Source organism: Zeus faber (genome assembly GCF_960531495.2).
Source record: "Zeus faber genome assembly, chromosome: 5".
NCBI lineage: Eukaryota > Metazoa > Chordata > Actinopteri > Zeiformes > Zeidae > Zeus > Zeus faber.
Genome location: NC_137192.1, coordinates 24157043 through 24174542, shown reverse-complemented (window position 1 = coordinate 24174542; position 17500 = coordinate 24157043). Strand labels below are relative to the sequence as shown.

General features: G+C 44.8%; 1 protein-coding gene across 1 annotated transcript in view; it reads left to right on the top strand.

The window, feature by feature from the left end:
• The window catches only part of arhgef10la (Rho guanine nucleotide exchange factor (GEF) 10-like a), a 178697-nt gene that overhangs the window by 64715 nt on the left and 96482 nt on the right, over positions 1-17500 (top strand). The window contains exons 15-17 of the mRNA XM_080001492.1: positions 500-669; positions 9716-9831; positions 11226-11353. Coding sequence (XP_079857618.1) covers positions 500-669; positions 9716-9831; positions 11226-11353 — 414 coding nt within the window. The remainder of the gene's footprint in view (positions 1-499; positions 670-9715; positions 9832-11225; positions 11354-17500) is intronic.

Genomic DNA, 17500 nt, shown 5'->3' with positions numbered 1-17500 from the left:
GCATCACATCCATCTCCAGCCGCGGTAAACGGGGAAGGATTTTTGAGATATCTATTTTTTATTTTTTCATAATTTGCAAAGCTCCCGTCAAGGACGTGGTGTGAAGCAGCCCCTTGTACAGATTTCGACATAATTATCTCCCCATGTCTTTTTTAAACTTGAATGTCCTAAAGTTGACTTTGTCTACCCTCTACGATCTTGACAGAACCGATCACAATGTTGATTGTGTGCATGATTACAGGAATACATGAATAGCAATGAACTCCTCCTCGCAGCCAGGGGTGCTACTTTTTTTATGGTAGCGCTAGTGGGGTGGGGTGGTGAAGATGGCTGATCAGACGATAGTAGCTCCTTCTCCAGAGCCTTTTTTTTTTGCGAGACATTCAAAGCCTTTCTGTCGCTCCTATCGCATTGCCGGGTTTCTCGTCAAGTTGTTTCTCTCCTCTTGCTCTACGCTGCTCTTGCATTTTTTTTTAATAAATCCTCTCCCAACCACCAGGGGGCCACCTGATATCAGCAGCCTGGTGCCCGTGGGGCCCAAATACACCATGAAGTGGAGCGCCCCGCTGCAGCAGGTGCTGGTGGTGGAGGTGGGGCAGGAGGGCCCTCAGAGCAAGGACACCCTGTTCCAGCAGGGTGCCAAGCGACCCTTGGGTCCCTCCGGCTCGGGTAAGGAACAAAACAAATGAACAATCACACAAACAACAAAAATGAACACACACACACACACACACACACACACACACACACACACACACACACACACATAAACAAAAATCAAAAAAATTCAAACATAGCTCAGAAGTGAATGTGTCACTATGTGAATGTGTCTCATTCTCCAAATAGACATGCAAACAAATTAAAACAAAACATAAATAAATACACACATAAAAGAAATACAAATTCAAATGCACACATACAGTTAATAAATGTGTTAATTTCATTCATTTCTGAATGTACCACTTCTCGCCTATACTCATACAAAACACAGACAAACATAAATAAATAACACTAGTAAACCAAAAAAATACACTAACAGAAACATATATAAATACACACATAAAATAAAAACGCAAATAAACAAATGCACACACACAGTTAATGAATCAAAAAACTCGACAGAAACAATAGCGCCTTCAATTCAGTCATTTCTGAATGCACCCAAATGGACAACAAATGAAAACACACACAAACATCAAATAAATACAAAAATAAAAGCACACACAAATTCACAAACGCACGCATACCCCCACGGTAAATTAACAAAAAAAATACATTAACGGACATCAGTGCACCACTTCTTCCGGTGCCCAAATGAACATATAAACAACACCCACCGGGCTAAATAAATACACTAACACAAATAAAGAAATGCACTCAAACACACACATACACAAACACACACACACACACACACACACACACACAAACACACACACAAACACACACACACACACACATACACACACACACACACACACACACACAACAACCAACACACACAGAAATAAATAGTGTACTTCCAGCCCTCAGCTCTCTGCCATCTCTATCTCATATCCATTACCCCGGGTCTGGTTAATGTCCTCGCTCGGACCCTTTGTCTGACTCAGCAGGGGCTGATCGCAGTTTCCCGCTGAAGCGGCTGGAGACGCCACCGCACTCACTTGTCACATTGATTGAGGATGTGTTTGTGAAGACAAAAGCGATGACGGTCACTTCTGCCCCATCTGCCTGGGTTGGTTCTTTTTTTGTTTGTTTTTTTTTTAATCTTGTGGGGGGAGTGGTTTTATGTCAGCGAGGTTACAGGGACCCCACTGCTGCATCATCCCCACAGTCTCATTTCACTCTCTGATAGACCACAAACACTTCCCCGAGTGGAGTCATCAATCTGCCGAGATTATTCCCCTTCCTCTCCGGCTCCAATTAGAGAGCCGGCAGCAGTAGTAGATAGAAATCTGTTGGTTGAAACACGGGTTTCGCTTCCCACCCCTCGTCAAACCTCCAGTGTATACCAGGGGCTGACGAGATCGCTGATAAATGTGCCGCGGGAGTACGTGAGATACAAAAGCTTATCAGGATGTAATGATACGAGCGCTAAAAGTTGCAGCTCCGCGACTTAAATATTAATGGTGCCTTCTCCCCTTTTAAGAGCTATCTGTGTCATGCTCGCTGAGCTGTGGCTGATTCCAGGCCTTACTTAGATTCTCGACAGATTACGTTCCGTCGCCGTTGTTGAGGGGCTGAACACCCTCGTATCTCGGCGGCGAGGCTTTGGGATCATTTGAGGTGAGACGCTCGCTCCCTTCCTCGCAGCCTTCCTCTAACTCTCCAATTGCTATGCTCTACAGAGGCTACTTGATTTTGATTTGGCCGCCCCCTTCCCCCTTTCTCTCTTGCTCCCTCTCGATCTTTCTCTTTCTGTTTTGACAGTGCGGTCACCTTAATCATGTCTACCCAGAATCCTCCCCTCAGCATCTGTGGGGCTGTTCTGCCGCCTTCGACCAAGACAGGCTGTCCCATCTATTTATAGTTTCATCCCCTGTGATGTCATTCGTTGGGGCGTCCTGCCCAAGTCCCGCGTTCTCTCAGTGTACCTCAGAGTGGACTCATTTTTCATCTCGTTTTTTTTTTTTTTTTTTACTTGTCCCTTATTGATGAGTCTTGCCCCTTAGGAGATGCAGCTCTCTCTCACTCTCGCTCTCTCAAACTCTTACCTCTCCCTCTTTGTTGCTTCCAGCCAATCCACACTAGAGCCTGACCGATGACAGATTTTTGGGTCTGATGCCAATCCCCATCTTGGAGAGTCCTCGCCCACAGATAACCGATGTTTTGACTGAGATTTTGTCAAAAAGTGCAATAAGTTTGACAAATCAATTTGTCAAACTTATATTTAAAAAAAGTTTCTATATTTGAGAACATTTAACTTATAAGCAAAAAGATAAATAAAAATAAATACACTTATTATTTTTTGGTAGATTAAAAAAAAAAGTTTTTACATTTTTATTTATATATCTTTTTCCGAGTTTCATCATCACTTCAAAGCAAATTAGTTTTCCGAGTTTCCCATGAACGCAGCATCGCTTCCTGCTTGGAAAGCCGTGTCCGTGTCTAAACGCGAGTGTAAATAATCTTCTGCACTTATTTTGGTGAGTAACTTAAAAGCAGTGTAAAACAGACAAGTCCAGGATAAATACTCAATGTTTTTTTTTTATTATACTTATTTAAAAATCGGGACACAAAAAAGTCAAAAGTAAAGTATAACGTCCAAGTGTGCACCCTTGGAGAAAAACAGAAACAGGGGTGATTGCAATGTGGCAATGAGGGGGTTAATTACTAGCGAAAAAAGCTCAAGGGAGCGGAGGATATGTGATATGTGCCGTGAAGTAGGGATGATTATTTGGAATTCTTTTCTGACCGATGGCCATCCCTCGCCGACCATTAACAGTGATCAGACAAGATTAAAACATTAAGGCACTGTCCCCTGAAAAAGTATTTTTTTTATTGCCCTTGTGCCCCCCGCCGAATTGACGACACACACAAAAAAAAAGCCCCTGTACGTTAAATGGACCGTCCCTCCCCCTCGCGCGGCGCACGAAGCTGACGTAACGAGCGGGAGCGGAGCAACTGAAAAAATTTTGGTTCTCCAGAAGCCCTTCAACATAGGATGGAAGACAGTCAATGATGATAGCTAAACAATGATTATTGTGTTTTATATTTCATTAAAAAATGAAATACAAAATCTATAAATATATGTATTTATAGATTTATTAATTTTATTACATGTGGCGATGACGGTAATGAGCTCAACCCCGCGATCACGTCACATGACTACGGTAATGCGGTAATCGTCACAGCCCTAGTTGCAGGTGTCCCACATGAGTTGTATTTAAGAAATCTATTGTATAGCCTATCTTTCTTTTACTGTGCAACAACTGTTTAACTGATCGTATCATCGGTCAAAATTCTTATCTACGGTTAACGATTAAACTGTTAATTCTTGATGTCCCTAGCGTGTAGTCTTTATTACTGCTCTGTGAAGGGAACCCGGATCAAATGACATAAATAACACATGAAAAAAATATGATACTCTCTCCCTTAGTATGTTATTTATTTATTTTTTGTTAATATGTATTTATTTATATAATATTTAAAAGATATTTCACAATAAAAAAAAGGACTATAGTTTTTTTGTGTGTAGAACAGGTATAAACAGTATTTTTCACACATAAATAATAACAGTAAAATAACTTCTTGAAATAAAACCTCACAGTCAAACCAGTGCGTGTGTGTCTTCGCTTTGTGAACCTGACGTGACAGTGGGTGCAAGTTTGAATCCTTTTCCGCCAGGGCACCTTCCGCATAGGAGGAGCATAGGGTATCTCCTACATAGAGGGGAAGACATTTGCCAGCGGCAGGAGACTGAAACAAGCAACACGACATAAAACTGTTAAATTTGGCAAAAAACAGAATGGCTCATCACCCAGCGAGACAATGTTCCCTTCATTCCTAAAAAAGAGCCGTTCAAAAGAACCGCATCGTTCCTGAACGACCCAACACTTATGTTGTGTTTGTGTCCCTAGGTGCGCTGTCCACCGTGCTCCCCTTCACAGCGCACAGGGTGAATTGTATTAATGGAGGTGAAGCCTTCCCCTGCAAAACTTATTTTATTGCAGTTATACTCTACCCTGTATTCGCGGAACAAAATCACTGAAGGAAAAGTTCTGTCACAAAACTAAATTGTTACGTATCCTTGCTTATTTTTGAGTGGGCATATGGAAATCCTGGAGCTTTCATAGTGAGTATACGGCGTATACCTGCACATCACGTAGACTACATCACTGCTCCTTCCATTACTAAACGTCATGTCATTGAGCAGACACTTTTTTCAAAGTGACTTGCAATAACCAAATTTGTCTGCAACTAAAGCCTTGAGTGGGAACAGGTAACGTCGTTAGACTCCAAGTGCATTTGATTTTAAGGGTAAATGAGGAGCCTTAGGAGGTGGAGAGGTCTGTGCTGGTGTCCTCAGTCTCCTGAGAAAGATGGATCGGATTTCATCCATTCATACAGGTTGAGTGGCCTGTTCCACCATTGAGGTGCCAAGGATGAGAAGAGTCATGACTCATTGCGATGGTGGAGCGAGGTGACCTGCAAGGGCGGAGGAGTTGACTGACCAAGTTTGAATTTGCAACTTGACCGGTGGTTGAAAACACAGGGGGGCAGTTCAATATACAGCCCCTTAGGCCTGTGCCAATGTCTTACATTCGATATGAACAGAGATGGGTAGCCAAGGAAGGGACTAGAAGAAGGGGATGACCCGGGAGAATGTTAGTGGGTTGAACACGAGGCGGGCTGCAGTGCGATGGAGACGCAGCGGAGGTCTTAGGGGAGAGGCTTGTAGCCTGGACAGATTCCAAGTGTCATGGAGCTATCCCATGCCCAGTAAGTGCGATGTACAAACTTAATACCATCTTGCCGGCACATATGACTTTTGCGACTTGACTACTGGCTAAGCTAGAACCATCTGAGAACCACCTGCACTTACTCCTCCTTACTCTGCTGTGAAAGTTAAGTGTCATTATATTTTTTATTATTATTATATTTTTTATTTTATTTTAATTTGATTTTTTTCCATCACCGGATAACCAACTGCCTCCGTGACTCCTTATCATTACACTAAGTGTTAGGAATTAAGCTGCTTCCCTCATGTGGAATGGGCATATTTTGTTGATGGCGTAGAGGTAAACCCCTGGACGGTGGAAGGGAAAATATGATGTAGAGTCTGATGGTTTCTGAGGAGATTATTTTAAGCCTCAAGTTTGGATTTACGCTCATGCCATCTTGGCAAGAAGTGGAACCAGATCCTTCTGAATTTGGGAAGCCCATGGGGGGGTAGTCAGCCCTTGATTCTTTGCAGTCCAGAGAGTGTTGTTCTCCCTCCTTCACTAAGCTCACTGTCATTATTGATGATGCCCCTTTGACCTTTGTTTTCAGCCATGCCCCTTTCACACCGACTAAACCGGTTTTAGTCTGAAAGTATTTCAGACCAGACAACTACAGATTGGCCCATTTGAATGCTAACCACATCGGACCATCTGACTTTTTAAGATGGGCTTGTATGCCGCTGTATAGCTTAGCTCTGGAAACAATGGCAATTTAAATATCCTCTTGTGATAAATGTATGAGGCAACCCGTCTCAAATATCATCATCATTAAGTGTGGCGCTAATAGAAAAAGGTGGATTGTGCAAATTGGAAAAGCTCGATAAGTGCTTGGATTTCTCTTCAATGTACTTGCATTATCCCTGTATTCAAATCCATCTCTAAATATGCCTGATACTTTAATATAGATTTCCTCTACGCTGCAAATAACATGAAGTTCCATTTCCGCTTTGCCTTTAAATTCACTGTTTGGCTTTGTGACAAGAGTGTGAGATAGCAGATTTATTTGAGTAGCGAGGAGAATGGGGGCTGGAGCTGCGACGGACCCCTCTGGGTTCTGGCCTTCCTTGTTTGGAAGCAATGTGTCCAGCGTCCACTGCGGATCGCTGTGTCTGAGTGTGAAAGCTGTATCCGGCCTCACCAACGGGATTACGCTGGATTACAACTCAGCACATTCACCTCTGAGGCTACAGCCAAGAGCCACACACACACACACACAACACACACACCACACACCCATCACAAAGGGCCTGAGAGAATCTGTCCAGAAGGCCATCATCACCCCTCTCACCACCGTCACTACTACACCATCACTATTTTTCATTGTTGTCATGACAGTAAAATCTGAAATAATTATCTGAAGATTATAGATTATAGATTATAGAAAATATAGAAGATTATAATTCATGAATATAAACTGGCTTACGTTAGCGAATCAATCCACATGTGATGAGCAATAAAGTTGAATATAAGTTCATCCAGTTTGTTGCACAGTGAGCGCATATTAGAGAGAAATTTTCCAGTGACGGTGCCAAGTCCTGTGGCGGAGACGCACGAGCGCACCGGCGTGTCTCCCTCCCTCCGGCCTTTCACTGTATACAAGGGAGAGTTTGCCCCTGACCACAATGTCCAGTGATTCCACTGATGTGGGGATGAAAGTGGGAAATAAACCTGACCATCATCGACCGAATGTCCTTTAGTGCAGAGGTTTCCAACCTGCGGCTCGTGGATCGCACCGCGGGGCGTTTTCCAGCGGCCCGTGAGAATGCAGACGGGATTTTTTTTTCAGAAGCGATCTGCAAGTCATGTTTTAAACTTAATTTTCCAATTGTAGATTCTTAAGAGAAAAATACAATGAGGCACTGATTACAACTAAGATTTTCTTATAATGTTTATGAAATAACATTAATTATTTTTGTAATTACAAAGATTGTTCTTGCTATTGTTCCAGATGCCGAAAAATAGCTGAAAGTTGGCGTTGGCGTATTTGAAAATACAGAACAAGTGGTATAAAGATGTAGAATTGAACAATAAATGTAATAATCCTCTTTCCAAAATTGAAGAAGATCCAAAAACCACAAACAACAATAATGAATCTAGGCGATTGATCATATTGAAAATGCCGATTTAAGTTTGGAGGATAAAAATATTGATGAAACATTAACTGATAAACAACAACATGGATGTTTATGGACACGTTTCCATCAGTTGATATTCTACAGGAAGTGTGAGAGCAGCACTTTAATGACATGTTCTCTGTAGCACCAGCAAACCAATGAAACCAAATGTTTCCCAGTACTTTTCCCCAAACAACAACGGGAACGTTTCATACGTGTTGTCATCCAAGCTGGATGCACACCGATCTACATTTGATTCAGGAAATATTGATAAAACGTTACAAACTCTACGAAGATTGAAGACCTTTGGCGTTACATTGAGAACACCGTCACTTTGTGACATCATGAACCAATTCCATCTAAATCCACGGTTCGTCTCCAAGCGGTCGTAAAAATCAAAAAATGTTAACTCCTGCTTATTGCACAGAATCCTGAGAACTGTAAAATGTCTCTAACACGACTGATCTGGAACCTGTGTATTGCTGCCTGCAGCTATATATGTTATTATTATTATTGTTGTTGTTGTTGTTGTTGTTGTTATTATCATTATTATTATTACAACCATCACGAGAGCGCTGCAACCTTTTCCATTACACTATTACATACAGTCCCTCCTATTGATTCCCTCACACACTTCAGGCCAAAATCGGAACAAAGTCAGGCCTGTCTGAGTCACCGCTCCCATCAAACCCCTAAAGGTTACAGCGGAGTTCTTTCCCATAACAATGTCTTCCCTCTAGCCGCTTCTTTTTCCATTACTGCTTAATTTCCCGATCCATTTATACCAAGACAAAAGGTGACAGGTGGTGGCAGCGCGAGCTCAGCCAGCAACTGACCGAGCTCTTCTGCCACTCAGTCGTGTGGTGGCGATGACGGTGCCTGTCAACCGTGCGGCAAAAATCTATTTGCAAAATTTAATTAGGCAGCTCTCCTCGAGTCCGCGGCTTCGGAGACTTGGTTCCAGGGGAGTCGGGCGGCCTGCAGGATGAGCCTCCGCCATCGATTCCGCCCAGTTGGAGAGAGGCGCCGTGAAAGGGGGAACACATATTGAATCGATGCTGACTTTTGTGTCTAACGAGACACCTGCTTTTCGTTTGCCCTGCGAAAAGGCGTCATAGATCCAAATAACTGTTCCCAGTTTAGATTTTTTTCAGCCCCCCCACCACCTCCACCGTGAATTCACTCTCTTTAGATAACAAAATAATGAAGATCGATCCGTCCACACGCTGAGGCCTCTCCTCTATTAGAGCCACTGGAGTCTCAACAAATGCATGTTTATTTGTGTGCTTTTCTTTTTTGCACTTCGCCTCCTCAGCTCGAGCTAGTTTAGAGGCGATTGCACACGATTGCGTTTCAAACCTAGCCAGAGGAGTTTCATCTTTCTGAATTTCATATTTCACTGCAAGATCAATATCCTCACAATTGCTGTAATGGTTGGTATTTTTTCTGGGAATGTCCACTTGCATTAAATATAAAGTAGATTGCTCTGAATGTCAGGGCATCAATAGTATAACAAATCAGACTTTTTTCGAAAACGACCACTCATGTTGCTGGGGACGGGGCTCTGTGAGCACGCCTTACATGGAATGAGTTGCCACTGGAAACAACCTGACCAACCAAACCAGAACAATAACATGCTGATTGAAACGTGACGTGGCTGCCCATCGATTGCCAGGGACTACGTTTTTAGAAAAGGAGTGCTGAGATCCCAGATGATAGTCCTTGGCTGATCGCAAGCGCAAACCAGGCTGGCACTGATAAATTCAACTCTTCCCGTAGCTCCAACTCCATCTTGCCACTCTCGAGTGTCTGTTCGGAACAATACCCCCGCAACTAACTGGAAACAGGGCGGGGCTTAGAACTTAGTCCTCCCCCCTTCCAATGTCTGGCTTCCGGTGAAACTTGGAGGGGCTTCCCCCCAGAAGACCCTTCAGAAAAGGACCGCTAGGATCTCACATTAGGGCATCAACAACACATAAGCACACTCGGCAAACACTTCCCAGTTGATTCATGTTTTACTTGTATGTGTTCAGTGTCTGCTGTATATGTTCATGCACACATATTGTATACGTGTTTGCGTTCATTATTTCATATGTGCTGGATATGCATGAATGTACATCCCTCTCATTGCTCGCTCTGCGTTGCCCTCGGTTGCAGGTAAAGCCATCCTGGGGCCACCCCGGCTCTACCAGGAGCTGCAGGAGCTGCAGCACGACCTTTCCGTGGTGGAGGAGGTCACTCTGCTGGTGGGAACGCTGCAAGGAACCTACCAGGTACACGTCGTTTCGTATTGAAATCCTTACTGGCTCGGCCGACCCTTCCCGTCGGCGGAACACATGATCACGCACACCTATCGGCGACACAGCGGGGTTGAGGCGAGAGGAGTGATTTCACATCTGGGTCTCCCCGCTGGCCGGCACTAATTTCTTATTCGCCGGGCGCCGTTTTATTTATTCGGCCCGCAACACGGCCCCGGCCCGTTCTCACAGCTTTCTTTAAAACGCCTCGGTCCAAAGTAACCACCTTAAAGAACATGTGCACAAGGCCTGACGTATCGACGTGATGCCTGTCTTCTCAGAAGCCGCTTTCATTTTATTTTTTTCCCCAGTGCTGCAAATTATTCATCATTTGGTTCAGCTGGTAAAATTGACAGGAAAATATATGAAAAATGAATTGTTTTATTTCGCTTTGCTCGAACCGCAGCCTGCTCGTCCATGTTGCTGTAGCTCTGATAGCGTGGCAAGGAATCACAGCCGAGGCAGCGGAGAGAAAATAGCAGCACACACAGCAGATTTAAAAATGTAAAACTCCGCGCGGGACCAAAAGGCGAAGATGGTACTGTACAAAGAAGAGCATTTGGGGAAATTGAATCAGCCATTCCTCTTAAAGTAATTGCAAAAAAAGGACATTCAAGCTGTGTTTTTGTGTGATCAAAGAGCAGCCTCAGACGCCTCTTCAATCCCCAATCTCTAAAAGCCAGGAGTCTGCCGTCTATCTCCACATCAACAGCGCCACAACGGGCGCAGATGAGACGCAGGAGATGTATCTGATTAGTGTTTTGGTGGAAAGCTGGCGATCACCGTACTAATCGGGACACTTCTCCGCAGTCTGCCGTCGACACATTAACGCCGCGATACAGATCATCAACACTGCCCGGGGGGGTTTACTCCAGCAATCACCAAAGAGCCTCTCTGGCTAATGGTGGCCTTTTGCCTCCCTGCTTTTAACAAGCTCAATGCCCTCAGACGCCGGCCTCGTTCCAAGTCACTGATTCTTCACTCTCAACACGATATAATATTAATAATAATAATAATTAAGAACGATGCATCTCCCAAACAAAATAGAGGATATATTTCTGAACAGCTCATTGACTTCAGATAATGTGATTCTATTTGACTTAAGGGACTCTGCGTTCGATTGGATAGATTGGGAGATAATACTTTTAATGAATGCGATGTTGTGGTTTTGGCTGAAATACGTCCCCTGCCGCGAGGCCAAAAATAAAATCCTCCAGTAAACGTGAGCAGCTGATATCGGTACATCCCCACGTCAATAACCATTACGACGCCTTGGATCTGCGGAAAGCCCCTGTGGTGTATGTAAGAATGTATATGGTGCTGGACATAAATGTACATGAATATCCACTAAATATGTTTATGTCTCCTAGAATCTCAACACCACGGTGGCCCAGGATTGGTGTCTGGCCCTGCAGAGGCTGATTCGCATCAAAGAGGACCAAATACAGAGTGCTAACAAGTGCCGCCTGCGTCTTCAGGTGCCTGGCAGGCCAGACAAGTGAGTAGCGGATCAGCGGAGGCGCGGCGGCTTAGCCCAATCAGGGCACCGGGCGAGGTTCAAAACCAAAGTCTGTATGCACGGCGGTAATTACCACAGATGTCAACAGCGTGCGATGAGAAATACATTAACAGCAGGCGGAGGAGGGAAATATTTCTCAAGAGGTGAAGTGTAAACAGCAGCTCCTTGTCACCCCACCCTCGCTCGTGTCTGTCGCGCACTGCACTCTCGGGATACGGTGAGTTTGGGCTACTGATCAGTCTCGGATCGGTCGGATCATTATACGGTTAAATACCAAACAACAACAAAACGAATCAGTTGTACCAGAAAGAACAAGAAATATTGTATATTTTGGTCAAGATATTGGTGATAAACATGGAGGAAGAGTAAAGGTAGAGAAGGGACTTGACAACTTCCCTCATCGTGTCGACACAAAAATATCAGTTTGTCGATCGGTGGATCAAAACGCCGCCGACAAATGTTTGAGTCTTTCCACGCTTTGAGACGACCTCGTGGGAGCCGTCCGGTCCGGTTTGGAAGGGCCGGTTTGAAGGGGGGAAGTCGGGAGCCGTCTTCTGTTTTTTTGTTTTGTTTTAAAACCGACAGCCGCCCGAGCACCCGGTCTCACGCTTTCTTTCCGTGCTGTTTTCCTTCCGACATCTTTTTCCATGTACGGTTGAAAAAGCCCTGCGAGTTGGTCCGCAGCGCCGATACTGCAGAGCATGTCGGGGGAATAGCGCGGCTGAACCGTCCGTGCATCTCAAGTCTGAAATCCGCTCTTGTCTGGTGCTGAACCGAAAAGCGCCGCTGGCAACGCGTCGACCTCCCAGCCGGCTGATGGTAAAGCTTCCTGACACCGCGCGCTTCCGCATCCTCCTCGGCATTTCCCATCAGGCTCCCCCCTCAACCAGAGTTAAACGCCTGCCGCTGACCTTTCGCGAGTCAATAAGGCGATCCCATCCATGGTGATGGGTAATCACCGCGGAGGCGCGGTTTCACAGTTTCAAAAAAACTCCCGATCGATACTCTTGGGAAGGAATTAATGCATAAGCAGTAGTCTCTATGAGTAGCTACATAATAGCGACGGCGAAATTAGCATTTGTAATTTTTGCAGAAATAGCGTCAGACAGCCGATGTAGGAAGGGTTGGTTATGCTTTCTACACGGACGGTCACACGGACATGAGCGGAGGCAGAGATGTGGGGAGCTTTTATCAGAAAAATACTTCATTTATTTTCATTTGAACATGAAGCTGAGAAGAAGAGACAAACTCATCTTGTCACGGTTGAGTCTTTCAATCCCGCAGATGTTCTGAAGGTGTGATTTTAACCTGCCATGCAACAGTGATGGAACAGTGAAGTGTGTGTGTGTGTGTGTGTGTGTGTATATATATATATATATATATATATATATATATATATATACTGTATATATAAAAGCCCCTGGCCCGTTGATATGATAAGGAGAGACAGAATAATAAAAAGAGTTTGGTGAGAGCTTTGCTAAGTACCTGGCGAGAGGAAAGAATGGCAGAGCAGAACTAACAACACATCGTAGGTTCCTGGTGGGCGGAGGATAAGGAAGAAGAAGGCAACAGGAAGTAAGAGGGAGACAGGCACAGAGAGCTGAGAGAATCCTGCTGAGAGAGGGAGGGAGAGAAGAAGAGGGAGGGGGAGAGGGTGGGAGAGACTAAAGAAAGATCCCCGTAGAAGAGCCTGTTTGGCTCCGGCAGGGTGACAAGAGTCAGGGGAGGAAGCGGCAGGGAGAAGCTAGCGGCGCCCAGCCAAGCTAAAGTGACAGCTTTAGCTTTAGTCGCCCCCCCAACCCCACCACACACACACGGCACCACCCTCCCCCGCTCCCCCTACGTCTCCCAGCGTCCTCGGCTTTGGCGGCTGTCACGTCGGGCCTGCAGGGCGGATCTGCTTGCTCAGATGTTCGCTGGAGCCAGATGTCTTGACGCTTACGAGACGGCACCCCCATAACTCTCCCCGGCCCCTCCCTTCCAGAGATAATGTCGTTAGCCGTCGCCGTCGCCGTCACTGCGGTGACAAAGTCATTTCCCAGCCCTGTATCTGTCCTGTCCAAAGCTCTGGGCTGTGTTATTTCGAGCTGCGTTCGGGGGTATAGTTGGTGCTCTAATTGCACGTCCTGGTAGTGAGGGTCCTTCTGGGAGTCCTTCTGAGGGTTCCTCTGAGAGTCCCTCAAAGTTCGTTTTGTAGCGTTTTCATTTTCATTCATCATTGTTGTTGGCCGAAAGCGATTCTTACATTTCCAATTGTAAAAAAAAAAAATACTTTTAACATTTCAGTCAAGTAAATTGTGCGTCAGGCGCAGCTGCTTCGTAAGCACGCCACCGGCGTGGCGAGGCGGGGTCTACAAGTGTCGAGCAGCCAATCGAAAGCGAGTACAGGTACTCCTCACTTAACGACCTCCCTGTTTAACCACCATTCAGACTTACCACCAGCCCTCTGTCCAGTCTGTATTGTACACTGCGTACCATACCACAGTGTCTCAGCGTCAAGCATCTCATCTCATCACCCTTTATATACTATATATACTACACTATATACACTATATATACTATACACACTATATACACTATGTATATTATATACACAATATATACTATATACACTATACAGTATATACTATATGTAATATATACACTATAAACACTGTATACATTTTATTTCATCACCATTTTCAGTGTCGTTCCTGCAATCTGTCAGTATTCACTACACTAGCGTTCTCAATGCCCACTTCCCCTCACCGTGAAATAACACTATATACACTTTATACACTATATATACTATATACACTATACAGTATATACTATATATACGATATACACTATATACACTGTATACATCTCATCTCATCACCTTTCTCAGTCTGTCTCGTTCCTGCAGTCTGTCAGTATTTACTACACTAGTGTTCTCAATGACCACGCCCTCTTCCCGTGAAATAACACGGATCCTCGCTTATCGACCAATTCACTTAACGACCTGGTGCTAGGAAGGGAACTTTGTCGTTAAGTGAGGAGTACCTGTACTGGGTCCCTTACTCCTGCACGTGCAGACATTCCAGTCAATGGGAGAGCAGACAGCTGGGAGTGCAGCAGCATGCACTGGGAACGGCGTGACTAGACTGCAGCCCTGACCGAACAGCCAAATGTATCCTCATATTTGGGACTATTTCACCGGGAATTGCTTTGGATTCCAAATCCAAAAAAAGGAAAAGTCTCGGAGGAAAACAGAGAATTTAATAGTGCGTGGACAGATTTGTTTGCTTTCACCGCCGACGCCGCTGGCTTACCGGTATGCTTGATCCGTGGCGATAAATTAACAAACAAGAAAAAAAAAATCAATATTGAAAGACATTTCCAGAACAAGCACACTGCATTTGCTTTGAAAAGTATCCAGCTGGGGATGAGAGAAAGAGCAATTTTAGAACTGTGGCAGAAAGCAGAGCAGAGACAAATGTACTTTTTAAGAATTGGATCAAATCTCCCCGACTGGAAGACAGGAAGGCATGGAAAGCCGTTCACGGACGATGAATACCCAAAAGCACCGTTCATTAAAATATCAGAGCATCTACTCTCAGACTTGGAAAAACAAAACTGAGATAGTTCAGAAAGTGAAAGATACGCCCCTCTCTCCGCACAAGACGGGGCCATAAAACTGGCAACAGACATCAGCAGTTTGCAAATCGAGGACATCAATTCGGCTCCAGAATACTCAGTTGCCCGCGACGAGTCAAGCGATGTGATGTTTAGAAGGCAGCGCTGCTGTGTAGGTACTGTATGTGAGCGCTGATCGGGCCGCAGGAAGAAATCATCGAGTGGATGCGGCTGAAAGGCCAAACGCGCCGGGGGGGGACATTTTGTGAGGCTGTTGTGAACTGTTTAAAAGCCCAAGATATAAACGCCCAGCCACATGCTGTCAGTGGCTGGGGATGGTACGCCTCATATGAGAGGGACGCAAGGGGTTTGTGACTTTACTACAGCTGCCTGCGCTTCACCGCATCTTGCACCCGGAAGCCCTGTTCACCCAAACCTTACCCCCCCCAGCGTATGGCGGTGATGAACCAAAGTAGTGAACAAAATGACGACAAAAGGCTTGAAACCGCCGACAGTTCCGCGCATTGCTGGGTGAGGTCGACAGCGCACATTCAAATCTCCTGCTGCCTAAAGGGGGAAGGGAAGCAGGGCCCCGCAGACGCAGGAAGACCTTTTCGTGTTTGATCGCAAGTTGGCGGCGTTCGCCAGAGATGTACAGAGAGGCGCGCTCTCTCACTTGCCCTCCCCGGGAGAGCTCGAGGTAGAGCGCAATGGCATCAATTGCGATTTGCAACGCGCGATCGGCGGAACGCAAACCGCGGTTCTGGGAAGGATTCAGCGAGTTCCGAAAGGAAAGGACTGTACCCATCCCTCTTGAACGTGTCGGCATTCCCAGGAGTGAGTCAGCCCCTGACCTTGAAATTTAACCTGCCCACAAAGCTGACAAAGTGTTATGGGTGTGCAAGTTAAAAAAGCCTGACAGCCGAGCGCGAAGATGTCGCCTCTCATGAGGCCATTCTCCCTGGAAAAACCGCAACTGGAGCCGTATCGAGAAACCTCCCGACAAACCGTACAAACGTGCGTGTTTGAAATATAGAATGCCGTTCCCGACAATCATACGAGCATAAAGAAGCATCCATCTTCAGATCAACGTACTTGCGCGAGCAGGCCCTCCCATGCGTGAGCTACATAAAATCCAAATATCGCTCCCGCCTCATTGGTTGAGAGCCTGCGGTCTGCAGTGTGAGGATCAGAGTGACGTCCTACAGCCCTGATATCGGGAAGATCTGCGGCGACGTTCAGAAACGGAATTTGCGTTTAAACGGGTGAGAACGCCATCCCTCAACAGGCTGTCACTTTGCAACAAAGTATCTGTTTTTAAGCAAGTTGTGATTTTGTCAATGAATTGAATGACCGAGCTGATAACGTGGTGTTTTATGCTCCGGCCCGAGGGTTGATTGCTGTATGTGGCTGAGGAAAAAAGAAGATGATTACCTCGCACTGGACTGGACTCAGGTCAATCGAAACTGGCCTATTATTATTATTATTATATCTTTTTACTTTTACTATTTTCAAAGCTATGAGACTAAATGTTTTATTATCAAAGTTTGCTACTTTTTATTTCATTCATTTGCGCAAACACAGAAAGGACTCAAAGTAGGCCTGCATAGCTCTTAATAGCTACTCCGTTTCAAAGTAGGCCTACACAATCCAGTGGATCTTTTTTCTCCACTTCACAATTTTTCCGATTTGTGTTTTGTTGGTAATATCTTTCCCCGATAAAAACAACAAAAAATTGTAACAGTTTTTTTTACTTTAGTTCTATAATTTCATAAACCCAGCAAAACATGGTATTGTTGTAATGGAAATGCAAAGTTAAAGTACCAAATAATCATAAATAGCCCACTGCAGAGCAGTACTGTGTATTGGCAAGAATCTGGCGATACGATGTATCACGATACAGGGGTTGCGATTCAATATATTGCAATTAATTGCAATACTGTAAGCAAAACAATATATTGCAATTATTTTGAAATCTAATTTAAAAAACTGTCATAGTATAAAGAACACACCGCACACACACCATATGCATAAAATCATCTTTTTTGTGCAATCAGAACAGTGCAATCGGGTATTTGTATTTATCACAGTCCATACATCATAGCAGTACTTTTTGTGCAATCTGAGCAAAGGATTGTAGGATTATTTAGGTAAACAAACTAAGAAAATAACAACCATAGCTTGTAGGGGTGTAACGGGTCTCATATTTGTACCGGACCATTTCGGAAGTGAAGTTACTTTTATGTACTGTGCAGTTGTATACCGAATGCAAAGCAGCTTTGTTTTGCGTATAGAACAAACCTCAAATCCGAGGTCCCAGGAGAACATATTAAGTGACAGACCAGAAGTTTTAGGCTCTGCCTCGCACTTTGAGTGCACTACGTCCTGGGAAATGCAAACAAGAAGCCAGAGCTTGAAGACCCTCCCTTATCATTAAGGTCTCCTGTTAGGGAACATTTGGGTCTCCCGGTGAAATACAACAACGGACAAAGACAAGTGGATAAGACGAAAGCAGTGTGCATTGTT